Source organism: Globicephala melas, chromosome X, assembly GCF_963455315.2.
Source record: "Globicephala melas chromosome X, mGloMel1.2, whole genome shotgun sequence".
Taxonomy (NCBI): Eukaryota; Metazoa; Chordata; class Mammalia; order Artiodactyla; family Delphinidae; genus Globicephala; species Globicephala melas.
The window spans coordinates 85,972,873-86,000,202 of record NC_083335.1 but is presented as its reverse complement, the minus strand read 5'-3'; the positions used below and the strand labels follow the sequence as shown (position 1 = coordinate 86,000,202).

The following is a 27,330-nucleotide window of genomic DNA, read 5'->3' as shown; positions in this document are numbered from 1 at the left end:
TTCACATTCTCTCTCCCCAAACCCTATCCAAGCCAGCAAATTTGTTAGCATTTTAAGTGCAGAACAAGAGAGACTGCAGAATTCAGTTTATTGGGAGCTGATGATACTGTATCAGAAATTCATTCTTCCTTTAAAACTTGCCTGCCTTTATTCTTGTTAACGTCTAACCTGTCTAGCAGTCGAGCTCACAAAGTTAAACTGAAAGTTCTAGGTACATACTATGGTATTCTTATGGATATAGAAGTCAGTTTGTTTTTTTAATTTGAGTAGTGGTTTCTTTTTCTTACTGAGAACATCCAGCTAATAGACATGTGAAATGAACTCTGAGGTTTCTGGCCTGAGAATCACTAATTTCTAGCAGCAAATTCCCCAGCTAATAAAGCAGGCTCTTTCAGAATATTAAAAGTCTGGAACATGACTCAGGAAGAGTTCTTTAAAATTAAAAGAAGCTTTCTCACCTGTTGACATTCTCTTATGGTTTCTAATACCTGATTTCTAGTACTTTGGGGGCTTTTCTAGATGTCTCTGATCTTTCTACTGTTGGTTTCTCCATGTGGGTGGAACTTGTACTAGTTTAACTGTCCTTACTCAACAGTCCTTCACTTTTCAAAGTCATTTCTCTCTTAGAAACTCATGTACGTATTTTTAAAGAAAACACTTTTTACCAGAAGTTGCTTGACCCCTTATTTTCACACGGAAAAAAGTTCCGTGTTTTTAAAAAGCATCTCTTTCAGCACTCTCTCAAAGACTAATTTAACTTTAAAGCTACTTTGGCTGAAAGAATAGAGTAATCTGGTGATAGTTAGCGTGATTTTAAAGACTGGTTTTAAAATGTTATCCTCATCTTTTCTACTTATGTGCTGCAATCTCTTCATTACACAGATTGCTGCTACTTTCCAATGATACTATGTCACTGCCGCTGTTTTTCATCATTCAGTATTAAATGAAAAAAACACAAGGCATGTGGCACCATCTCAAACATGTGAGAGGTGCTAGATTTTGTGAATCTTAATTCCTTTCCTTAGTAGCTTTCTTTGGTTCCTAAGTAAAGTGTAGATATCTTTGATTCATTAAAGTAACCATGCCTAGTCTCTACTCCTGCCCTCTCATCCTATATATGAATCATTTATATTACTGGAAATGATTGAAGGCCTGAGCAGTGGCTAGAGACGGGTTTTATTTATTCTAAGTCCCATAGTAACCTTAGGAGACATGGCTCACCTCATTGTTTTGATGTTCTGAGCTTCTTGTGATATCATTTATGGTTTGTGAAAGGTACTTCTGGAATGCCTTGGTGCCTTCTGCCTTATGGTGGTGTTTTATTTGTAGGTCAGCATTGCTTGTCCTGAGAGGATGGAACCAATCACAAAGGTCTCCCATATTCCGCCCAGTCGGTGGGCCTTAGTCTGCAACCTGTGCAAGTTGAAGACAGGGGCTTGTATTCAGGTAAGTCCCAATGAGAAGTGGTAGAGTGGGCTAACACCAAATTGGCCAGACTCGCCCTCCCAGTGAGAGCATCCTGCTAATTGAAAGGTTACTCAGCAGGCTTCCCACTCGCTCCTAGAGCTCTGCTACTGTACAGACCATTTCTGGAGCCCCTTTTTTGGATGTTGCCTCTGGACCCTTCAGCTTATTCTTTTCAATAGCCATAGTGGTGGTTAATTTCCATCCTTCACTGTCAGATCTGATGAATTACGTGAGTTCTGAAGCTAGATGATCCTGGGTGGCAACAAGCCATAACTTCTAAACAACCAGGCCCATGTTCTTGTGTGGCTCACCCATTGTAGATAGATGACTTGGGTTCCAGGATGATTTGACAGATGACCCTGTTGCTGGACTAAGTGCAACTCATTTGATAGGGAAAGATGCATCTGAATGGATAAATTCTGGTTGATAGGTTTGAAAGTCACTCTCATAGGCATATTTGTTGCATATGGTAGTGCAAGTAGAGTTTTCTGAGACATCTGAGGCATAGAAATTCAGCTGCTTGAAGTAGAAGTCGTAGCTGGTGCACCCAAAAGCAACATTGGAGGTGGGGAGGATGGGGCTGGGAGAGGCCAGTCACCCTCAGAAAAGGCAGGAAGGTCGACCCTTCATAATCTAGTTTTCCAGAATGTCATCTCACCTTTTATTCCGAATGTAATAAGGTGGATTTCCTGGTGAGAGGGGAGGAAGGGCTGGCCTTCCACTTCCCAGACCTCTTGCATAGAATACAGTCTGGTTGGAGTTAGGTTTGCATGTTCACCTTCACAGAAAGAGGGCCATATGATGTCATAGCTTAGGGACAGTGGCTCTAGGTGTTTCATGAGGTTCCTTGCTATCTGGTTCATCTTGTAGATTTCTTGCTCTAGACCTATGATCAGCCACTCCTCCAAGTAACCCTGGTTCTTTTACTGGGAAATGGTATTTAAAGAACACAATCTGGACCCCAGAAACACTTTTAGTTTTTAAACTCGTTTTTACATTTGACAGAATCGGATACTTTGTCTTGCTTTTTAAAAAAAAATTTTCCTGCTGATTTTATTTATTTTAACTATAGCACTTTAGCAATTATAAGGAGGAAAATTTTTAAGGAAAACTATTCCCATGGGCTCTACTGCCTTAACACATTGCCTGTTTATGCTTTTCTAAGTTCTCTCCTGATTCCGCCCCACATGTGAGCCCCTTGAGGGCCAAGGTTATGTATCATTCTTTCCCTAGCACAAAAGAGAGTTCTTGCCCCTTGTCAGTGCTCAATTAGTGTTTATTGAATAAATATATCCGTATTTAATTGTATCATTGATTAGTTTGTAATATGCATTCTCCCCACTAAAAAATAAAATATTTCCAATCTTTTCATAATTATCATTTAGTCATTTTATAATAGCACATTGAATTTATGTCTGTTAATTTACTTATTTTCCTTATCGTGGTACCTGCATTTTCCCCAATTTTTGCTGTTTTAAAGGATGATTTTTTTTTTACAACAGTTAGTAATTGGCAGCATGACTGTGGTGAGAGAAAAAATGCCCCATATTGCCACATTCTGCCCTCTATTGTAGTTATTTATCTATGAGTCTTAGCTTCCCTAGTAGGCTGCAAGCTCAAACTGTTTCATCCTTAGATCCTGCAAACCCCCGACATGGCCAATGAACAATAAATATTAGATTGATAGATGGATAGTGGATGGACAGATGGATGGAAGAAACATTCTGGAGTGGGTTTTTTTATTTCAGGGCAGTGGTTTTGTTTTTATTGCTTAGAGTTTAGATTCTGCATTTTGTAAAGGTCTTTCCAAATTAAGACTCTTAAAAAAACTTTTTTTACTGAGTAAATTAGAGATTTAATGAAGCTCCAGTGAAGTCTTTGTTTCTCTCAATCTTAACAGATCCAAGACCTTTTTATAACAAATATTTTGTAATGCATCTATACTACCTTTACTTTCGTAATACCTCTACTTAGTAAACTATGAGCTTACTAAATGAAAGTCGTGGCTTAAAATATGGTTGTTAAAATACAGGTATATAATTGCTAATTCTTAGTTTTCTTGCTGAGGTAATAAAAGGAAATACATTAATGATTTTACTTGTTTCAACATTCCCTATCCAGTTCCTCTGTTGCATGTAAGTTCATGAACCAGCATTAAGTGCTAAGCAAAGGATAATCAGGCTTCAAAATTCTGACTGTGGTGTTTCCAGCAAGTAGTGTTAAGCAATGAGAAAATTCAGTAACACTTTTCATCACTCTGATGGCTTTGTTCTGGTGGGCTTCTCTGAATGGCCCAAACTAGAAATGGTTCTTTTTCTGGCCATCTCTGTTTTCTACATAATGACCCTCCTTGGGAATTTAGCCATCATTATCTTGTCATGCCTTGATGCCAGGCTCCACACCCCCATGTATTTCTTTCTGTCTAATCTCTCTTTTTTTGGACCTTTGCTGTACTACTTCCCCTGTCCCCCAAATGCTGGTCAACATCCAAAGCCACTGGAGAAATATCAGCTACCTAGGATGCATAGCTTAACTTTTCATATTCCTTAGTTTAGGATCCACTGAATGTGTACTTCTTTCAGTAATGGCCTTTGGTCGTTATGTAGCTATCTGCCAGCCTCTCCATTACACAGTTATCATGCACTCTTGGCTATGCCAACAACTGGCAGCAGTGGCTTGGGTAACAGGTTTCAGCAACTCTTTGGTGCAAATAGTGTTGACCTTCTTGTTACCTCACTGTGGTCCATATTAGGTGGAGAATTTCTTCTGTGAGGTACCTGCCATGCTTCAATTATCATGTGTTGATACATGGATCAATGAAGTGGAGATGTATGCTGCTGTGGTGGTCATAAAAGTCTCTTAAAATTTTGATTATAAGGAATTTCACTTATTCAACAAATATTTGAGTGCCTAATTGTGTGCCAGGCACTGTTCTAGGCACTTTGGATTTATCAGTGGACCAACAAAGAACTTTGCACCATGGAACTTACATTTTGGTTTGGGAGAAATCAATGATAAGCAATAGATACTAAATATCATGTTAGAAGATGGTAAGTGCTCTGGAAAGGAAAAATGTGGAGTATGGTAAGAAGATGGGGATTGTGGGGCAGGAGGCATACATTGCAAGTTTAAATAGAGTGGTAAGAGTAGGACTCACCGTAGCTGTGGCATTTGAGCGAAGACTTGAAGGTGAGAGGAGACAATGCAGATATTTGGGGTAAAAATGTTCCAGGCAGAGGGATCAGCCAGTGCAAAGGCCCAGGGATAGGAGTGTGTTTGGCTTGTCCGAGAGATAGGAAAGAGGCCAATGAGAATGGAATGGAGTGTGTGAGAAGAGAATATCAGAGAGATTACACAGGGACCTGATTGGTTAGGGCAGGGGTTGGCAATTTTTTTCTATACAGGGCCAGATAGTAAATATTTTAGGCTTTGCAGGCCATATGGTCTCTGTCACGACTACTCAATTCTGCCTTTGTAGCACAAAGGTGGCCATAGACGATACTTAAAGCTTTACTGGAATATAGCCATGCTCATTTGCTTATTTATGGACTCTAAATTTATTTTATATGTCATAAAATATTCTTTTTCTTTTGATTGTTTTCCACCATTTAAAAAATGTAAAAACCATTTTTAGCTCCCATTCTTAGCTCATGGGCCACATAAAAACAGGTACCTGGCTGCATTTGGTCTGTGGGCCATAGTTTGCAAGCCCATGGTGAAGGGTTTCCAGGGCCCTTATAAGATCTTTTGTTTTGGGACTTCCCTGGCGGTCCAGTGGTTAAAACTCCGCGCTTCCAATGCAGAGGGCACTGGTTCGATCCCTGGTCAGAGAACTAAGATCCCAGATGCCACGTGGCGTGGCCAAAAGATTTTTTTTTAAAAAAAGATCTTTTGTTTTTACTCAGAGTTTAAAGGGGGAGCCATTAGCAGGTTTTGAGCAGATAAGTAAAATGATTTGATTTATATTTTTAAGGGATCACTCTATGGAATGATGTCTAAGATTTGCTTCAAAATAATCTGGAGGGCAGGGTACTATGGGGGTTAAAGATGAATCAAGATGGGTCATACATTAATAATTATTGAGTCTGTATAATGGGTATATAGGGTTTAATATAGTATTCTCTATGCTATTATGTAGGGTTTTCCATACTAGAAGGTTAAAACAAAAATAGGCACTCTGGCTGCTTATTTGGAGCAGACTGTGAGGAGGGAAGGTTAGGAATGAGAAAAGCAATTAGGAGGCTATTACGGTAATCCTTGAGAGATGGCATTGGTGGCTTTGTCTGGAGTGGTAGCCCTGGAGGTGGTGAAAAGTGGTTGGGTTCCAGGGCTTCCCTGGTGGCGCAGTGGTTGAGAGTCCGCCTGCCGATGCAGGGGACACGGGTTCGTGGCCCGGTCCAGGAAGATCCCACATGCCGCGGAGCGGCTGGGCCCGTGAGCCGTGGCCGCTGAGCCTGCGCGTCCGGAGCCTGTGCTCCGCGGCGGGAGAGGCCACAGCGGTGAGAGGCCCGCGTACCGCAAAAAAAAAAAAAAAAAAAGTGGTTGGGTTCTGGATGAATATTGAAAGTAGAGCCAAGAGGATTAACTGTGGATCGGGTGTGAGGTGTGAGAGAAAGATAGGAGTTGGGGAGGCTTCCAGGTTTTGGCCTGAACAGGGAGAAGGGTAAAGTTGCCATAAACTGAATGGAAAAATCTGCAAGTAGAAGAGATGTGGGCGGAAAGATCATCATGAGTTCAGGTTTAAACATTTAAGTTTGAGATGTCTACCAGATATCCTAGTGGAAATATTAAACCGACAGTTGTCTATGCGAGTTTGGAGTTTGGGAGGAAGTTTTGGACTGAAGACATAAATTTGGGAGTCATTGTCATGTAGGTATCTTTAGCTTGGACTGGGTAAGATCACTGAGTGAGGGAGTGTAGATAGAGAGGAGAACAGTACCAAGCACTGGGCCTTGCAGCATTCCAGTGTTAAGTAGTCAGGAGAGTAGGGAGAGATAGCAGAGGAGACTGAGAAGTCACCAGGGAGACAGGAGGAAAACCAAGAGAGCATAGTAGCCTAGAAATCAAGGAAAGAAAGCGTTTCAAGGAGAGGGGAAAGATCAGTGATATAAAAATACTGCTTGAGTAAGACGAGGACTACAAATTGACCCCTGAATTTAGCAATGTGATTATTGGTAATCTGGATGAGCAGTTTAGGTGGAGTGATGATGGCAAAAGCTACATTGCCAAGGGTCAGGGCAAAGAAATGGATAAGGAACAGTCCGGAAAAGTGAGGGAAAGAAGTCCGCTCTTTAAGATGGAAGAAATAACAAGTATGTACAGTCAGCCCTCTGTATCCGCAGGTTCTGCATCTGAAGATTCAACCAATTGCAGATTGAAAATATTTGGAAAAAAATTCCAGAAAGTTCCCAAAAGCAAAACTTGAATTTGCCTTGCACAGGCAACTATTACATAGCATTTGCGTTGTATTAGGTTTTATAAATAATCTAGAGATGATTTAAAGTACGGGAGGATGCACGAAGGTTACATGCAAATACTATGCCATTTTATATAAGGGATTTGAGCATCTGTGGATTTTGGTATCCACAGGAAGTCTGGAGCCAATCCCCTGAGGATACTGAGAGACTATTGTATGTATACTTGTTAACATATAGAACATAACAGTATGCATGCAAAGAGAGTGACCCATGAAGAGGAAAAACTGCTGGAGCAAGGTTTTTCAGTAGCTGAGAGAGGGTGGGGTAAAGAGGGTGAGAGAGGGGCGGCTTCAGGTAAGAGCACAGATTGTTCTTCCCGGGTAACAGGCTTGAAGGCAGAGTGTGTAGGTACAGTATTAGATAGGTGTGCTGCTGGGAATCTGCAGAGTGCTCTTTTTTTTTTTTTTTTAAACAGATTCCTGGTGCCTCCTACTCTGCCATTTTCCCAGAATCCTTGCTCTTATTGTTTTGTTTTATTTTTTTAATTTAAAAAAAATTATTTATTTATTTTATTTTTTAAATTTTTGGCTGCATTGGGTCTTTGTTGCTGCGCGTGGGCTTTTCTGTAGTTGTGGTGAGCGAGGGCTACTCTTTGTTGCGGTGCACGGGCTTCTCATTGCGGTGGCTTCTCTTGTTGCGGGGCACAGGCTCTAGGCGTATGGGCTCCAGTAATTGTGGCCCATGGGCTCAGTAGTTGTGGCTCATGGGCTCTAGAGCGCAGGCTCAGTAGTTGTGGTGCATAGGCTTAGTTGCTCCGTGGCGTGTGAGATCTTCCTGGACCAGGGCTCGAGCCCACATACCCTACATTGGCAGGTAGATTCTTAACCACTGTGCCACCAGGGAAGCCCTACTTATTTATTTATTTAGGCTGCTCCACGTCTTAGTTGCAGCACGTGGGATCTTCATTGCGGCATGTGGACTTCTTAGTTGTGGCATGCGGACTTCTTAATTGTGGCATGTGAACTCTTAGTTGTGGCATGCGGACTTCTTAGTTGCAGCATGTGAACTCGTAGTTGTGGCACACATGCGAGATCCAGTTCTCCAACCAGAGATCAAATCCGGGCCCCCTGCATTGAGAGCGAGGAGTCTTACTCACTAGACCACCAGGAAGTCCCCAGAGTGCTCTTTTTGATTGTTGTAATTTCCTCAGTGAGATAGGAAACAGGATCATCAGCTGAGAGTGAGGATGTGGGTGAAGTCTCAAGGTGTGGGGAGAGAAGAGGTGTGAAATAGTTTTTTGGTTTCGGGAAGTACACTGTGAGTGCCAGGCTGCATTAAAGATCTTCCCCCCAAGTGAGGGGGAGTGAACTTCAGGTGACCTTGTGAAGTGTGGCTGTATTTTTCTCCACCTATGTTCTGCCTATACTAATTTACTGTTTTTGATCCCCATATAGGGAACAAGATTCTAAATTACTAATTGGTTTGAAATTAACTTAGTGGTGGTTTAAAAGGAAAAAAGGGTTTTGGTCTCTTTTTCCACAGGAAAACTAGGTGTGAACCGTGGAAAACAAAGCCCACTCTGTTAGTATAAGCAGAACATAGGTGGGGGTCAAGTTTTATTAGCATCTTTGTTTGTCAGAGGTTTATTTAAGGGTATTTGTGATTAGTAACACATCTCAGGTATTTTGTTTTATAAACTCTTTATGGAATTTTCTTAACTGTGAATTGTGTTCATTCTTCCTATCTCCCAGCAGTGGGGAATACCCACATCTCTCCTCTTCCTTTGATTTGGGAACATTCATTCGGCAAGGATAGAATCTAACACTGGTGGTTTTGGGGTCTAGACTAGCCAATATCTACAGCCTCCGTATCTGGGAGCTAGAACCTTTCTCCTGAGGATGAAGGTTTCTGATAATCGTGGAACAGATCCTAAAGACTGGGTTCAAAACAGATGCCCCAGACAGCTCTGAATTTTGCTTAAACCCTGGACACAGTCCCTCTGCCACCTTTCCAGAATTCCTATAGGGTCCTTATATATCTTATGTTCAAGCCCCATTCAACCTAGATCCAGATGTTATAGGCCTTCCCTGAGAAAAAAGGAAGAACAGTGGTTAAAAATACAGCCTTTGGAGCCAGATTCCTGGGGTCCAAATCCTGGTTCCATCTCTTGTTTGTTATGTAATCTTGAGAAAGTTACCTGCCAAATCTGTTCCTCAGTTTCCACATCTATAAATGGAGATGATAAAATAGTACCTACTTAATAATGTGGTGAAGAGCTTAACACAGTGCCTAACAGATACTAAATACTCAGTAAATATTAGTGGTACTAGTATTTGTACTTGTTGTTATTGTTCATATTATTCCCTGGAGTCAGTCTGACTTTGTTGATGGAAAGCCCTAGCATTCATCCAGCCAAACTGAATAGAATCATTAAACATTTGGTGCTGGAGTAGGTGCCCCTTTCGACAGTAGAGGAATGTGGTCATGTCTGGAGTTACATGCATGTTTAGTGAAGTCAGAATAAATTGGTGGGCCACCATGAGTTTACTGTTAGGCTAATATGAGCTTGACTATGAGGGAAGTGAACTTTTTTAAAACAAATGAAAATCTTTGCCAAGTGGGGAAATGCAAGTACGTCTACTCAGTAACTATTAAAGGTGGTACTAGTAGAGATGGAAATTAAATGTTAAGATTAAAGGGCATCAAAAAAAATTAAGAGGGAAAGCACCTTAATATTTTTCTCACATATTCCAAATTTTATTTGTGAGTACAAATTGTTCCTATTCTAAGATATTTCTGGTCCTTGCCTTCAGGTGTTTATAGTCTATTAAGGGAGACCAGATATAAACATGAGAAAAGTTAAATAACACTGAAGTGACATCTCCCCTCAGACTTTGCAGACCCTTAGGGATGAGAGATCAGAAGGGCTGGTGGCCACCGTTGGTGCTAGAGTTTAAGTACATAATGGCTAAATAGGTTTTGTGGGCTGACTTTGAATCATTTATGACATGGTTTCAGTGACCAAGTTTTGAGAAAATTGCTCTGATATCACCCATTTGTCTGTTCACAGATTATTGGGGATTAAGGGCAACCAAATGGACACTGTCCTGCAGCAGGATAAGAACTGCTGAGGACACATGCACCAGGCCCTTGGTGTTCAACGCAGGTGTCATCTGCTTTTGAGGAGGACACACTATTTTGTTTTCGGGGGGGTGACAAAATATTTCCTTAAAGAGGCAAGAAACAATTTAATTCCTAAATCAGTCTCTGGTGTTCTTTTTCAAAGACTTTTATTCCAACCATCCTATCTAATCCAGTTCTCATCCCACAGAAACTCCAACTCCCCTTACAAATGTGAACATATAAGGGTAGCATTTTCCCTCTAATGAAAGTATTTCAAAAACTCATTTCTCTTCTATAATTTCTGAAGAATAGGTAGAAAATTATTTCTTTTTCCCCCTTTAAAAGTAAATAAACCATAGTGAGATACTACTTCATACCCACTAGGGTGGTGATAATTTAAAAAGGCAGGCAATAACAATTATTGGCAAGAAGGTGTAGAAATTAGAACTCTTATGCATTGCTGGTGGGAATGTAAAATGCACAGCCACTGTGGAAAACAGTTTGGCAATTCTTCCAAAAGTTAGACATAGAGTTACTGTATGTCTTAGTAATTCCACTTCTAAGTATATACCTACAAGTTAGAGGTCCCCAAGACCACTCTCAGGTTCAATAATTCACTAGAAGGACTCACAGAACTCAAAAAACCGTTATACTCATGGTCATAGTTTATTACAGTGAAAGAATACAGATTAAAATCAGCAAAGGGAAGAGGCACATAGGGCAGGGTTCAGGAGAGACCAGGCATGGAGCTTCCAGTTTCCTCTCTAAGTGGAATCTTGTGGACAGTGCTTATTTCTTTCAGCATTGGTGTATGATAATATACACAGAGTACTGCCAACCAGCAAAGCCACCTAAGTCTTGGTGTAGAGATTTTATTAGGAGTTGGTCACATAGACGTGGCTGACCACCTGCATGGCTGGCCTTAGTCTCCAGTCCCTCCAGAGGTCAGGCTGATACCACATGGCTCAGAGCTTCCACCATAAATCACATTGTTAGCATAGACTATCTGACATGGCCCAAGGCCCCCAGGTAAATAAAGACACTCTTATCAGGCAGGACATTCCAAGCGTTTAGAGGTTACCTCTTAGGAGCTAGAGGCAGAGGGCCAAGCCTTTCTTTGGCAAGGTTAATCCTTGATTGCACATTACCAAAGAGAAATGAAAACATGTCTGCACAAAAACTTGTACACAAATATTCATAGCAGCATTATTTCATAATAGCTAAAAAGTAAAAATAGCCCAAATGTCCATCAGCTGAAGAATGGATAAACAAATATGGTATATCCAATGTAATGGAATATTATTTGGCCATATTTTAAAAAGAATGAAATTCTGATACATGCTACAACATGGATGAACCTTGAAAACGTGCTAAGTGAATGAAGCCAGATATAAACTGTCACACATGATTCCACTTATGTGAAATGTCCAGAATAGGCATTTCTATAGAGACACAAAGTGGATTAGTGGTTGCTTGGGGCTGGGATTGGGAACAGGGAGTGGCAAATAGGCATGAGATTTCTTTTGGGGGGTGATAAAAATGTACTGGAATTATGTAGTAGTGATGGTTGCACAACTCTGTTAATATGCTAAAAACATTGAAATGTATACTTAAAATTGGTGAGTTTTGTGGTATGTAAATTATATCTCAATAAAGCTGTTCTTTTAAAACGGGCATAATAAAACCTCCCCTATCACCTTAAGTGATTACAGTAGAAATGAGATATATAGAAAAGCATTTTGTTTAACAGAATGTGCCAAATATATGTTTTTGGGAAAAAAATTAAGTTATTTGGTTAGCATTTCTCTACCACCAAGGTATATGGACTTCTAGCTATAAATATCATAGAATGACCTTTTTTTGAAACTAGATGGATTTTATTCTTATTCGTGTATTGTCTTTTTATTTGGAGTAATTTATATTTATGTCTCTACATTCTATAAATTTGACCTGAGAGAGGTGATCTGTTTTTAGCTTCCCATTAGTAGTAGTTTTATGTCACACACTCATCTCCTTGAATAGAAAACAATCCTTTTGCTTTCTCTTCCCATATTTTTGTCAGTTATTAGACAGCAGAAGAGCACTTTGCCCAACACTTTTAATCTTTTGCTAAAGAGTGCCTTTTGCTACTTGTGTTTTAAATGACCAGCTAGTTTCTTATTCAAGGGATAACCAAAGGTACCCAGATGAAAGTATAGTTTGGGGCTCTCATCATCCTCATTTTCATGAGGCTTTTCAAATACATAGAATTTTTAAGAATACAAACTTGGATGTAATGTAACAGACTCTTCCAGTTGCTCTAAGTTGGGGTGGGCTGTTTTAGGAATACAGTAAGTGGCTAGAGTACCACTTAACTGAAAAGTGGAAGGAGTTGAGGGCAGGGAGCAGTGTAGGTAGAATATCAGGTACTTTACAGGAAGTACAAGCAATAATACATGTGAGGTTGGATAAGATGATCTTTGAATTGTTTTCCATCCCTGGAATTCTTTATCCTGTGAAATTAGATTAAATGGAATCTGCCCCCATTAAAGCTTTGATGGTTGCCAGCATTCTCTTAAGTGTTGAATTTCTCAATCTATAAAGAGACCTATCAGGTTTTGCATTTTTTTAGTCTTTATTCATATACAAGGTCATCCTCTATGTTTAGTTATCAAAAACCCAACATATTGAGCAGTCTGCCCTTCAGATGCAAGCTTCCAAAAGATTTGAGACTTGGCTTTAACCATGGGAATTCCCACTATATCTTTTGAAACAAATCCTCCATTGCTTTCCCTCCTTCCTTTGCATAAAAATATAAACACACACATGCATTTTAAATCTTTGGAAGGAAAACTGTAACATAACCATAACAAATGGTAATTGAGACTAACTGAAGCACAAGAGTCCAGCAATCATGGGCCAGGTTCTCTCTGCCTCCCTGTGAGTCCTCAGTGCATGCCACATAGTGATACTTAACAAATGTGTTGCATCTATGAATGGCAGAATATTATAAACTTAATTCCAGATTGTCTGTAACCATACTGTCCAACAGAACTTTCTATGATGTGATGGAAATCTGTGCTGTCCAGTATGGTTGAAATGTGGCTAGTGTGACTGAGGAATTGAATTTTTAATTGTATGTAATTTTAATTTTAATAGCTGCTTGTGGTCAGTTGGCTACTCTGGCTACCATGATGGACAGCACATCTCTATAAGACCAATTTCAAGAAGTTAGGTTACTTAGATATTGGAGTTCCTGTGGCCTTTTTTAGAACCAATAGCTGCTCTGGCAATAATACTGATTTTGTTTTTCTTTTGATTGTTCAGAAGCATTTCTTGAGTACTTCCTTGTTCAATAGTTGATGGTAATGCAAAGATGAATGACACAGCTTCTGTCATTAAGAGCCATGGCCAGGGATTTTACATTTATTATGCTATAGGTACAGTGTGAAAAGGACCATTGTAGAAGCATATAATAAAGTGATATTGGGGTCACAGAAAAAGTACAGCATGACTTTACAGGGGCCAAAGAAGAATTCTCGGAAAAACTTAATGCTTGAGCTAAAATTTAAAGGAGAGTTTGAAAAAAACATTTTTTTGCCTCTGTTTTTACTGTTTTCTATAAGAGCAGATTTCCTGGGTTACTTGTAAAGTGTCCATCATGGTCAGTTTAAGACCAACTTTCTCCCTGTCTTTTCTTTGCTTCCTATGAGCTCTCAGTTTAGGCCCAGGCGTATAGGGCTTCCCCTTTCCCCCCACAGCCCTGCTGCCTTAACACATCTTTTCTTCCCACAGTGCTCAGTGAAAAGCTGCATCACTGCCTTCCACGTCACCTGTGCCTTCGAGCACAGCCTAGAAATGAAGACCATCCTAGATGACGGGGATGAAGTAAAGTTCAAGTCATACTGCCTCAAGCACAGCCAAAACAGGCAGAAGCTCGGGGAGGCCGAGTACCCTCTACACAGGGCTTCAGAGCAGGGCCAGACCAAAAGCGAGAAGACCAGCGTGCGGGCACAGAAGCTCCGGGAGCTGGAGGAGGAGTTCTATTCCCTGGTCCGTGTGGAAGATGTGGCCGCAGAGCTGGGGCTGCCCACGCTAGCTGTGGACTTTATCTATAACTACTGGAAACTAAAGCGGAAAAGTAACTTCAATAAGCCATTATTTCCTCCCAAAGAGGATGAAGAAAATGGTCTGGTGCAGCCAAAAGAGGAGAGTATTCACACTCGCATGAGAATGTTTATGCACCTACGGCAAGACCTAGAGAGGGTAAGGTGACCAACTGTGACTAGTGTGTAGATCTTGGTCTGCATAGAAATGGAGGCCCCACTTCCAGTTTTTAAAAGAACACAGCTCATTTACATTTATAGTGTAAGCTTCTGTGTCCTTGCTTATCTTCTGATTTCATCGTGGCCCCAAACATTGGGCTTAGTTAAAATTCTGGTAGACACATCAGAGAATGGAAGCTTCCTCACTTAGATGCTCTATGAACCTTAAATTTGAAATAAATTTTCATTTGGTTTACTTTTTATTCACTGTGGAACCTAAATTGGCTCAGCTATATTTTACTGACACACTTATGAGACTACAGGCTGAAGAAAGAATGAATTTTATTTAGGAAAGCACCAGATCAGAGTTTCTTAAACTCGGCACTATTGACATTTGGGGCTGGATAGTTCTTTGTTGTAGGGGACTGTCCTTTGTTGTGGGGAACACTGTAAGATGTTTAGCAGCATCCCTGGCTCTACTCACTGGATGCTAGTAGCAAACCGCCACATGCCCAGTTGTGAGAACCAAAAATGTTCCCAAATTACCAAATGCCCTCTGGGGGTCAAAATTGCCCCTGGTTGAGAGCCTCTGTGCCAGATAATTCAATTTAGCTATATATATACATGTGTATATATATATATATATATATATATATATATATATATATATATATATATATAATCAGGTATCTACTAAATTAGGTACTGTAGGGGTTCAAAGATAAGTTAGGCCCTGTGTTTACCCTAGAGAATCTTATAATCAAGTATAATTATAGAGGTGGCTTGTTTTTTTCTCTGCTACCAGAATTTGGAGGGGAACTAATAGATTTGGTTCACTTTTTAAAATTTAACTCACACATATATAGCACTTACTATGTGGCACCACTGTTCTAAGCATTTTATAAATGTTAACTCATATAATCCTAACATGCCTATGAAGAAGGTACAATTATTATCCCTATTTACAGATGAATAAACTGGGGCAACAGAAAGGTTGAGTAATTTGTCCAGATGAAGGAGCATGAGAGGGTGAGGATTTCACCCTTGTGGCTGTGGAGACTTGGCTGAGCTGAAAGTGTGAGCAAAAACGCCACTTCCAGTCTTCCCATAAGACCTTTATCCTGCTGATCCAGCACTCATTAGAAAACTTTACTGGATCCAGCATTGCCACCATTTACTCAGGGATCTAAAGGGAAAGCTAAAATGTTAAGTCATCATTCAGTTTTCCCAGCCTGGCTATGCAGATAAATATCAACCCCATGATACCACAGGGAGAGTAGACTTCAGAAGGTGGCTTTGGAGCATTTTGCTTGTGCTACTGATTGATACAGGAACCATGATCCCACGACTGACCATGCTATGTGACTTCCTGTGGAGTGGCTCTCGTTATACAGCTTTTAGGGTCTGTCTTCTCTCCTCACCTGCCCACCACCCCCCAACCCCACCTGACTTCAGTTGTCTTAATTTTAGCTAAACAATTTCAAATGTCAGGTTTGTGTAACATGGCAAAAATCTCTTATTTGCTGGGGGTTGGGCTTTCAGGTCCGAAACCTGTGCTACATGATAACCAGGCGAGAGAAGCTGAAACTGTCACAAACCAAAATACAGGAACAGATCTTCAGTTTGCAAGTCCAGCTTGCTAACCAGGAAATTGCTGCAGGTAACCTGTATAAATTTTATATCAATTGTTTAACTTAAAAATCTTTTAAATTCATTTCTTCTAGTCCAGCCCTGATATAACATGGCCCATTTCACTGTTGACTCATGAGGCAAGAAATCCCGGGGTGGGGTTGATGGAGTGGCAGGCCTAGGTCCCAGACAGATATTTGAGGCTATTAGTTGGAGCTGTGAAATTATTCTAAACTCATTGAATTCATTTAGAAGTCAGTAGGATAAAAAAAAAAAGAAGTCAGTAGGATAGGATCTAATCCTAGTTTCCAGAAAACATTTAATTCCAGGGTTACTTAACTTAATCTGTCTGTTATAACAGATCCTTAGCCAGAAGTTAGGCGATCTGGGCTCTTGTCTCTTCATTTATTCACTGATATTTTTTGAGCACCTCCTATGGACTAAGAGCTGAGCTATAAGACAGAGCAGTCAGCAAGACAGAATTCCTTCAGAGAATTCTGCCTACTTGGTAAGAGAAACAAGTGAGCATAATTACAGTGCTCTAAGCATGGGAGCTTGGCTGGAATAATGACAGTCGTATTCAGAGACATTTGTAACCTCCCTGTGCCTCATTTAACACAGAGATCAGTGGCAGAGCCTGGGCAACCAGGGGTCACTGGGCAGGGTGTGCAGAAGCCAGCTTCTGCCAAGGGCCAGCTATAGAGCAAGAGAGGCGCCCAGAAATAAGGTGTCAGGTAGGTATCAAAGGCTCGTGGTCAGTTGTGAGTATCACAGGTCACAGCAAAATGGTGTAGCAGGAGACAGCAGGGCTGCTCAGCCACAAGAGCACCATGATGGACAAGACAAGAAGAACCAAAGGACAGCAGGAAGAGCCTCCATGGTGCCAAGGAAATTGGCCCCTAGACCATGTGGCTTCTGATTAGTGGGACCCAGCCCCATAACTGCTTGTGGCAGCAACAGGTGGCAGGCCCTGATAGAGATGGGAGCTATGAGTGTTCAGTATGGACCCTTAGGGAACAAATGCTGCCCGTTGGGATTTTTTTTTACTTTCTGAGAAATAATAGTTCATTATTAGTGTATAGAAATGCAACAGATTTGTGTATATTAATCTTGTATCCTGCAGCTTTGCTGGATTTTTTAATTCTAATAGTTTTTGGGTGAAGACTTTAGGGTTTTCTATATAAAGAATTATGCCATCTGCAAATAGTGACAGTTTTCTCTTCCATTCTAATTTGGATGCTTTTTATTTCTTTTTCTTGTCTGATTGCTGTGGCTAGGACTTCCAGTACTATGATAAATAGAAGTGGTGAGATTGGGCATCCTTGTCTTGTTCCTGAAATTAGAGGAAAGGCTTTCAGCTTTTCACCATTGAGTATGATGTTGGCTGTGGGTTTAGCATAAATGGTCTTCATTATGTTGAGCTATGTTCCCTCTGTACCAACTTTGATGAGAGTTTTTATCATGAATGGATGTTGAATTTTGTCAAATGCTTTTTCTGCATCTATTGAGATGATCATGTGCTTTCTATCCTTCCTTTTGTTAATATGATGTATCACATTGATTGATTTGCAAATGTTGAGCCATCCTTATGTCCCTGGAATAAATCCAACTTTATCATGGTGTATGATCCTTTTTATATGTGGTTGGATTCAGTTTGCTAATATTTTGTTGAGGATTTTTGCATCTGTATTCATCAAAGGTATTGGCATGTAATTTTCTTTTTCTGTAGTGTCTTTGGTTTTGGTATCAGGGTAGTGGTGGCCTCGCAGAATGAATTTGGGAATGTTCCATCCTCTTCGATTATTTGGACTAGTTTGAGAAAGATAGGTCTCAGTTCTTCTTTATATGTTTGGTAGAATTCCCCTGTGAAGCCGTCTGGTCCAAGACTTTTGTTTGCTGGGAGTTTGTTTAAATTATAAATTCAATTTCACTACTAGTGATCAGTCTGTTCAAATTGTCTGTTTCTTCTCAATTCAATCTTGGCAGGTTGTGTGTTTCTTGAAATTTGTCCATTTCTTCTAGGTTGTCCAATTTGTTGGCATGTAACCATTCATAGTATTCTCTTATGATTTTTTTTGTATCTCTGTAGTATCTGTTGTTATTTCTTCTCTTTCCTTTCCTATTTTGTTTATTTGGGTCCTTTCTCTTTTCTTCTTGGTGAGCCTGGCTAAAGGTTTATTAATTTTATCTTTTCAAAAAAACATCTCTTGGTTTCATTGATCTTTTCTATTGGGTTTTTTAAATCTCTATTTTATTTATTTCTTCTCTGATCTTTATTCCCTTCCTTCTGCTGACTTTGGGCTTTGTTTGTTCTTTTTCTAATACCTTCATGTGGTAGGTTAGGATGTTTACTTGAGATTTTTTTCTTGTTTCTTGAGGAAGGCCTGTATCACTCTAAACTTCCCTCTTAGAGCTGCTTTTGTTGCATCCCATGGATTTTGGAAGGTTGTGTTTGCATTTTCATTTGTCTCAAGGTATTTTCTGATCTCTTTGATTTCATCATTGACCCATTGGTTTTTTTAGTAGCATGTTGTTTAGTCTCTACGTGTTTATTTTCACTTTTTTCTTTCTATAATTGATTTCTCGTTTCATACCATTGTGGTTGGAAAAAATGTTTGATATAATTTCTCTCCTCTTAAATTTGTTAAGACTTGTTTTGTGGCTTAGCATGTGATCTATCCTGGAGAACATCCCATGTGCACTTGAAAAGAATGTGTATTCTGCTGGTTTTGGATGTAATACCCTATAGATATCTATTAAGTCCAACTGGTCTATTGTGTCATTTAAGACCACTGTTGCCTATTGACTTTCTACCTGGGTGATCTGTCCATTAATGTAAGTAGGGTTAAAGTCTCCTACTATTATTGTATTATTGTCAATTTGTCTCTTTATATCTTTTAGTATTTGCTTTATATAGTTAGTTGCTCCTGTATTGGGTACATATGTGTTAATGAATGTAATACCCTCCTCTTGTATTGCTCCCTTTATCATTATATAACACCCTTCTTTGTCTTTGTTATAGCCTTTGTTTTAAAGTATGCTTTGTCTGATTAGGAGTATTGCTGCCCCCACTTTCTTGTTATGTCCATTTGCATGAAAATGTACTCTGTCATTTAAAATGAATCTTTCTTTTTCATCTTAGGACTTCCTTTGACAAATGCACTAGAAAATTCATTGTTTTACCCACCACCAAGAATTACCTTAAAGTTAAAAATGCCCAAATCAGCCCCAGAAGACTGCAGAAACAGCTCCACAGAGCCTGATCATGGACCTCTCTCTCCTGACGGCAGCTCCCCTGTTTGCAATATGAGGAGCATGCAGGTGGCTCAGGAATCACTAGAAATGAGAATGAAGTCATACCCAAGGTATCCACTAGAGAGCAAGAATAACTGTTTGCCGGCCAGTCTCAGCCATGCTAGGAGTGAAGCAAAGGATCCCAGTCCTGCTTGGATAACTCCATCTCCAGAGTTCTATCATGGGCAGTCTCTGGGAAAGCCTCTGGTCCTTCAGGCTGCCCTGCATGGACAGTCTTCCATTGGGAATGGGAAAAGTCAGCCTAACTCCAAGTTTGCCAAATCCAATGGCCTGGAGGGCAGCTGGTCTGGGGATGCCACCCAAAAAGACAGCTCAAGTGAGATGTTCTGTGACCAGGAGCCCATGCTCAGCTCCCACTTGGGCAGTCAGGGCAGCTTTAGAAAATCTACCATGGAACACTTCAGCAGGTCCTTTAAGGAGGCCACCAACAGGTGGGTGAGGACCACAGAGGACCTCCCGTGCTATGTGAAGCCAACCAAGAATACTAACCCCAAGGAGCAGCTCTGGGGCAGGCAGTTTGTCAGGCGGTCTGCAGGGAGAGCTCCATATCAGGAAAATGACGGGTATTGCCCAGATTTGGAGCTGAGTGATTCAGAAGCAGAAAGTGATGGGAATAAAGAGAAAGTTAGGGTAAAGAGAGATAGCTCAGACAGGGAAAATCCTCCCCATGACTCCAGACGGGATTGCCATGGTAAAAGCAAGACATATCCCCTTTCCCACAGTTCAATGCATAGGTGATTAGAAATTCCACGAAAAACTCCATCTTTGCCTTTGCCTCATATATTGGGGAAAACCCATACACCAAAAGGATTCTAGTATATGTTAGGAGGAATTGTAGTGAAAAGGATAAAGTTTTTCCACAGTAAATTGGCTTGCAGTTTTTGAACCAGTTTCAAGTCCAATTTTCACGAGCACATCATAGAAATTACATATTGTCCAAAAGTTTAGGGGTTTGTTTTGTTTTGTTTTTTTGCCAGAGGCTAGTGAGAACAGCTGGGACCAGAGTATTTGCTCAGTAAATACTTTGGGGCAGCTTTCCAATTATATTAACACATATGTATTAAGAGTCCTTGCATTGTCCTTGATTTGCAGGAGATCATGATTATCAGACACTAAAACTACTTATCTTTTGAAGCTACAGCATGTGACTTCCAGAGCTCCTGTCTGTAAGAAGTTTCCACTGGTACCTGGAAACCCTCTTAAGGGAGAGACCAGGGACCAATATCTCAGATACTGTCAAACTCACTACTCTCTTCCTTTGCTCTGAACAAGGTTGAGTTCCTTTCACAGTATCTTAACTTACCAAGTCAATACACCTAATGCTTATAAGTGTCCAGTGCCTGTTCCTAGACTTGCTTGTTGGGGACGCACTTGTAACTATTTCACCCAGCTAACAAGCGTAAAAGGCTAACTTGTGGATAGTGTTTACAAAAGTACTACTTCCAAGGAAAATGCTCTGATCCTCTCAGTTTAGGCATTTGTGAAGGATCCCAGAGCCTTTCCCAAAGTGAGAACATTTCTGGAGGGTTTGTATCAGGTCAGGGTTTTTGTGTTATTGTTTTCAAATAAGTTTGACTTAAATAAGTTTGGCTGACAGTTTTTGTATACCTGCTTTAATGTTTATAAAATTTTTATTGAGGTATAATTAAGATATAGTAAAATGCAGAGAGGTTAAGTATTCTTACCTGCTTTAATTTTGAAACAGATTTTTATTGTCAAACAGAATTTGAAAGCATGTGTTTAACACATGGATATAATTTAGCTTTGTACCAACTTTGAATCCAAGGCAATTTCCCAAACAAAAGGGCTGGAGCTGTTTTTCAGAAGTTACTCATACTCTGTTCCCAAACTATCAGCCTTTATTAATTTCTGGGAGGAAGAGGATAATTACATTAGTGGGAGATAAAACATACCTGCTTCGTGTTTAAAGAAGAGGAAAATGTTACAGTTTTTAAAGTGTGAAGCCAACTATAATTCTCTGCTCTCTTTTCTTCTTAGCCTTAAATTAATATTCTCTTTCTTCTAGTTTGGGAACATGTAGTGAGACTTTTCAGACAAAAGAGGCCATTTTAGATATTTTAAGTTGCTTCCTGGTGAAACAGCCCAGCTGCAGTAAAGGCAGGGGCCCCTCTTCTCTCCGTCAATATGGGAAGCTCAGCAGTTTTCCTCTCCCCCGCTTTTGTTCCTGTAGCCTGTAGCTTTGTTAATGAGTTCCTTTGCTTTTATTTCTTCCTCCTTTTCTGAAAACTTCTGTATTTTGCCTCTCCTTTGGCTACACCTTCAAAATGTTTCTTTTGTGCCTGTGTACATTTGTGAACATGCCATAGCATGTGTAATAGGTGTCCTATGCTTTGTTTGAATGGAAAAAGCTATGGATTATCCAAATGAGGAACAGTAGTTCTCCTATTTATGCACTAGGTTTCTGTGCTTTTTCTTTGCATTCTCCTGGGTTCGATATTAATTTGATACCTTCATGGTAATAAAATTGTAGTGGAGCTATGTTGTAAACTCCTGTTAGAGGCCAGTGCAGTAGCCTATATCCTTTCATGCCTTTCAATTCTGAGTGAGGAAGAAAAGCAAACATTGAAAAAGTGCTTCAGCCAAATTCCATATGTAATGCCATTGGGAGAGTATTGACTAAAATAATTTCAGTCAGGGAAATATAGTTGTAATATTTTTACAGGATTTTCCTAGGTAAATGAAGGAGCCTTCAGTTGTGTACATTTCAATTGCCCCCAAATGTATTTGCTACATTTTGCTGTTGTTTGAAGTATTACCTCTTAATCTTCTTTGTTAAATTTTTTTTCGTTTTGTCTTATATAGTCCAGTTTTCAAAGATAAACTCGGTCTTTTTTCAAATGTCACCTTTTTACTGATACTTTTTCATTAAATTATGAAAACTGTTAACTACTGTTGGTGTGGTAATTTTTTATTTTGGCATATGGGTTTTAGAAAAGCTTACATATGTTTCTTCTATATTTAAAAAAAATCTTATTCATTAAGCACAACAGATGGTAAGGGGAAAGGAAGGAGGAATTGAATGTTTAGAAGCACAAATTCGTGATTCATGTCAATACCAGGAAACAAAGAGAACTCGGAAATTGGACTCTACCTGCAAATCATGATTTCATCAGGCCGATAAGACGGAACCTTAGGATCAACATAAATCACTAGGGGAATGGAGGCTGTCTAAAGTCACAAAGTTCAGAAGGCTTAGATCAGGCCTCACTTAAATGTACATTCTTTACAATATTCATTCTATTTTGGAGTCACGTGAGAATATTAAGATTATAGGGGTTATGTAGTGTCATGGAGGCATTTTTGAAGGCATTTATAAACATTTTCATTATGTTTGAGAAATTTGCTGAAGGTCATTGGGTAAATCATTAGTGAAGATAGTTAAAAGATAAGGTTGTTTCTCTCCCCCATCTTCTCTTCCTCCTTCTCCCCTTCTTCCCCTGCATTCTCCCTCCACCACCACCTCCTCTCTCTCCTTCATAGATAACTGTTTTGATTCAGTAAATTTCTAGGTAAAATGTTGGAGTACTAAAACTACAAATACCACTCTGTTATAGCCAACAAAAGCTTTGGGTGTATTCTAATGTCTGTATCTCTAATAAGAGGTGAACCTTTGTTTTCATGTTGAAGAAACTTTTAAATTCATAGAGTAAACTAGAGGATGCACAGTCCCAGGACTTTTTCCCTCCAGGACTTTACAATCCTCAGCATGCTTGCTGACCCTTAAGAATGGAGGAAAAATACATGATAGGATTAAAACCTTATTCACCACTGAATAACCTTCATGGGATATTTTCAAAAAATGTATTTTATTTATAACACGTTTATTAGATTTTCACAACCTTAATTCACCTATTTTCAAGTTTTATGGAAAGCAGCAATTACATATTGATTTTTAAAAATAACTTTAAGTTAATAAGCAAAGGCCTACCCTGAGGCTGTCTCTCCTACACATATGGAACTCTGTAATACTCAGTTCATCATTGTTGAAGGAGGCTTCTGTGAATTCAGTTAATTTTACTTCATGGATTGGAACAGATTGCATGACCTGAAACCATGAGGATAGTTGTCTTTGAAATGAGCTGAGATGATGGGGGTGGTCACACCCCAGATTGGTGCTTCCTGCCCTATCCGGTCACTGATGAGTTCTTTGACCTGATGCTCCCTAAATATATTAATCATCTTGACAAACTCTCAGAGCATCCATCATTTCTCATCTTGTTAAAGTGGGTTTGGGTGTGAGCGTTCCAACCTCACAGCCTGGATACCCCAAGCATTAATTTCTCTTCCCCTGACTACTCCTCCCACCCCACCTTCTTAGTTTCCTTTATTTTTACCGATTGTCAGGTTATAAACAAACTAGAAAGATGGAATTGGGCTGATTAAGCTGTACTTACTACAGCAAGTTTCTGCTCAGCTTCTCCCTGAAGAAAACAACCTGAAAGGGGGTTTACTCATGAGTTCTGTACTGCTCCATTCTTGCCATCCTGAACAGAAGATTGGACTAGTCATCTGACACAAAGGCAAACAGTTTAGAAGCTCACATCCAAAGAGCAAGATAATTCACATAAATCTAGACTGGACAGGCCTCGCGATGGAGCTAGGACCTGGTGAACTTGCCTTCTCCATAGCTAGTCTAACCTGTAACTGAGTGTAGTTGGCTAAATAATGGCCCCCCAAAGATGTCCACATTCTAATCCCTGGAACCTGTGAATATGTTACATTGCATGATAAAAAGGACTTTGCAGATGTGATTAAGGTTAAGGACCTGAGATACGGAAATTATCCTTGGTTATCCAGGTGAGCCCAACCAGTATAATCACAAGGGTACTTTTAAGAGGGAGGCAGGGGGATCAGCGTCAGTAGCAGTAGGAGTTGTGATAGTGGAAGCAATAGGTTGGAGTGATGCTAAGAAGGGCTGTGAGCCAAGGAATGCAGGTGACCTCTAAAAACTGAAAAAGGCAAAGAAATGAATTCTCCCCTGAAGTCTCCAGAAGGAACCCATCCCTGTCTACACCATGACTTCTGACTTCCAGAACTATAAGAGAACAAATTTGTGGTGTTTTAAGCCACTAAATTTGTGGTAATTTGTTATAGCAGAAATAGGAAGCCAATACACTAGGCATAGAGCAAGTGTTCCTTATCCTTTCAGGGGCACATTCCTCCTTCCCAAAGGGCCCACCTGGGCTGCAGCTGACCACTCTAGGTTGGTCCTGTGCTTTCTATCTTAGTTGAAACACTTTCTGGAAATGGAAAAATACGTGTTTTTTTCAGTCAATAAAATCCTTCCCTATACAAATTAGTTTTCTATTTCCTCCCTCCCACCCACTTTTTCCAAGGTACCATTTGGTACGTCTCAGGTAGCCTTGGGTAATCTTCCATGGCTTGCTTGATCCAGTGTGCCTGGATCTGGCACTGCGTAAGGACTTGCCATAGGTTTGGATGTCCCTGTTGTCTGAAAAACTGTCCTCGGGAAGTGGAAATAATTCACTGAGTGTAACTCTGGGGAGTGGGGGGAGAGGTGATAGAAGGTAGGTGGGGCTCATTATGAGGAATGATGCTCTAATTATCAGAGCCTCCTACAAGGAAATGGGTAGCTTGGAGAGTTAGAGAGTTCTTGAAGATCCCAGGGACCTGAACAGAGCTTGGGGATTAAAGAATGCAACTCTATGCTGCCTATAAGAAACACACTTTTAAGTATAAAGACACAAATAAGTTAAAAGTAAGAGGATGGAAAAAGATACCGTGTTCACACTAACCAAAAGAAAGCTGGAGTGGCTATATTAGTATCACATGACGGCAAATTCATCAAGAGGACATAAAAACCCTAAATGTTTATGCACCTAATAACATAACTTCAAAATACACTAAGGAAAAACTAGTAGAACTTCAAGGAGAAACAGACAAACCTGCAATTACAGTTTATGTCTAATTAGTAGCACAAGTACATAGAAAATCGGGATATAGAAGATTTGAACAAAACTATCAACCACCTAGATTTAATTGACATTTACCACTCCACCCCACAGCAGCAAAATATACATCTTTTTCAAATGCAAATGGAACATTAACCAAGTTAGACCATATTCTGGGCCATTAAACAAGTCTTAATAAATTTAAAAGGATTCAAAAACAAAGAACATTCCCTGACCACAATGGAATAAAATTAGAAATCAATAACAGAAACATCTCTGGAAAATGTGATTACTGGAAACTAAACACACCTCTAAATAACACATGAGTCCAAGAAGAACTGAAAAAGGAAATAGAAAGTATTTTGAACTGAATGAAAAAGAAAAAATACAATTTGTGGGATGGTGCTAAAGCAGTGCCTTGGGGAAATTCTATAGCACCAAATGCTTATATTAGAAAAGAAGGGTCTCAAATCGGTGGCCTCACCTTCCACCTTAAGAAATTCTAAAAAGAAAAGGAAATGAAATCCAAAGTAGAAGAAAGGAAATAATAAAGATCAGAGCTGAAGTCAGTGAACTAGGAAGGAAAATCAGTAGAGAAAATCATTGAAACCAAGAGCTGGATCTTTGAGAAGTGATAAACCTCTAGTGAAACTGATCAGGAAAAAAAAAAGGCAAATTATCAACATTAGAAATGAGAGAAATGACGTTGCTACAGATTCTACAGATATTAAAAGACTAATAAAGGAATATTGTGAACAACCTTATGCCAGTAAACTCAACAACAAAGACAAAATGGATACATTCCCTCAAAGACACAAACTACTAAAGCACATTCAAAAATAAAAAGATAACCTGAAAAGCCCTTTATTATTAAGTAAATTGAATTTGCAGTTAAAAACTTTCTTATGAGGAAAACTCCAGGCCCAAAGGATCTTGCTGGTAAATTCTAACAAACATTTAAGGAGCAAATAATATCAATCCTACGCAACTCTTCCCAAAAAATTGAACGGGAGAGAATAGTTCTCAACTCATTCTATGAGGCCAGCATTAACCTAATATAAAAACCAGACACAGACATAAGAAAACTACAGATCGGGAGTTCCCTGGTGGTCCAGTAGTTAGGACTCGGCACTCTCACTGCCGTGGCCCCGGGTTCAATCCCTGGTCAGGGATCTAAGATCCCACAAGCAGTGTTGGCAGCACGGCACCCCCCCCAAAAAAATACAGGTCAATATCCTTTATTTAAAGCAAATGCAGGCTTCCCTGGTGGCACAGTGGTTAATAATCCGCCTGCCAATGTAGGAGACACGGGTTCAAGCCCTGGTCCTGGAAGATCCCACAGGCCGCGGAGCAACTAAGCCCGTGCGCCACAACTACTGAGCCTGCACTCTAGAGCCTGCGAGCCACAACTACTGAAGCCCCTGCACCTAGAGCCCATGCTCCGCAACAAGAGAAGCCACCACAATGAGAAGACCGTGCACCACAACAAAGAGTAGCTCCTGCTCGCCGCAACTAGAGAAAGCCCACACACAGCAACGAAGACCCAACGCAGCCAAAAATAAATAAATTTATAAAAATAAATAAAGTAAATGCAGAAAAGTTCTTAAGAGGCTTCCCTGGTGGCGCAGTGGTTGAGAGTCCACCTGCCGATGCAGGGTACACGGGTTCGTGCCCTGGTCAGGGAAGATCCCACAAGCCGCGGAGCGGCTAGGCCCATGAGCCATGGCCGCTGAGCCTGCATGTCTGGAGCCTGTGCTCCGCAACGGGAGAGGCTACAACAGTGAGAGGCCCACGTACCGCAAAAAAAAAAAAAAAAAAAAGTTCTTAAAACTTTAGCGAATTGAACTCCAACAATATATGAAAAGGATAATACATCATGACTATCTTGGTCCACTTGGGCTGCTATAACAAAAAACTATAGACTGGGTGGCTTAAACAACAGGAATTTATTTCTCACAGTCTGGAAGCTGGAAAGTTTATGATCAAGTTGCTGTCAGATCCATGTCTGGTGAGGGCCCACTTCCTGGCTTGTAGACAACTGCCTTCTCACTGTGTGCTCAAATAGCCTTTCCTTGGTGCCTACTCTCATGGAGAGAGAGAGAAATCTTCCTCTTATAAGGGCACTAATCCCATCATGAGGTTCCCACCCTCCTGGCCTAATCTAAATCTAATTATCTCCCAAAGACCCCACCTCCAAATACC

The 27,330-nt window shown here is 40.1% G+C and overlaps 1 protein-coding gene, 1 non-coding gene and 1 pseudogene across 7 annotated transcripts in view; all 3 read left to right on the top strand.

Annotated features, from left to right (window-relative positions):
- JADE3 (jade family PHD finger 3) overlaps window positions 1-22,054 on the top strand; it is a 151,983-nt gene extending 129,929 nt beyond the window's left edge. For all 6 annotated transcript variants that reach the window (XM_060292765.1, XM_060292764.2, XM_030849843.2 and 3 more), the window contains 4 exons: window positions 1,330-1,446; window positions 13,782-14,252; window positions 15,794-15,911; window positions 19,023-22,054. In XM_060292765.1, the coding sequence (XP_060148748.1) occupies window positions 1,330-1,446; window positions 13,782-14,252; window positions 15,794-15,911; window positions 19,023-19,933 (1,617 nt within the window). In that variant the 3' untranslated portion in view covers window positions 19,934-22,054. The remainder of the gene's footprint in view (window positions 1-1,329; window positions 1,447-13,781; window positions 14,253-15,793; window positions 15,912-19,022) is intronic.
- On the top strand, window positions 3,694-4,330 carry LOC115849003 (olfactory receptor 2J3-like; annotated as a pseudogene).
- A 4,174-nt stretch (window positions 22,055-26,228) lies between the features above and the next one.
- On the top strand, window positions 26,229-26,301 carry TRNAE-CUC (transfer RNA glutamic acid (anticodon CUC)). The gene has a single exon. It is a non-coding gene; the product is annotated as a tRNA-Glu (tRNA).
- Window positions 26,302-27,330: the final 1,029 nt, after the last annotated feature.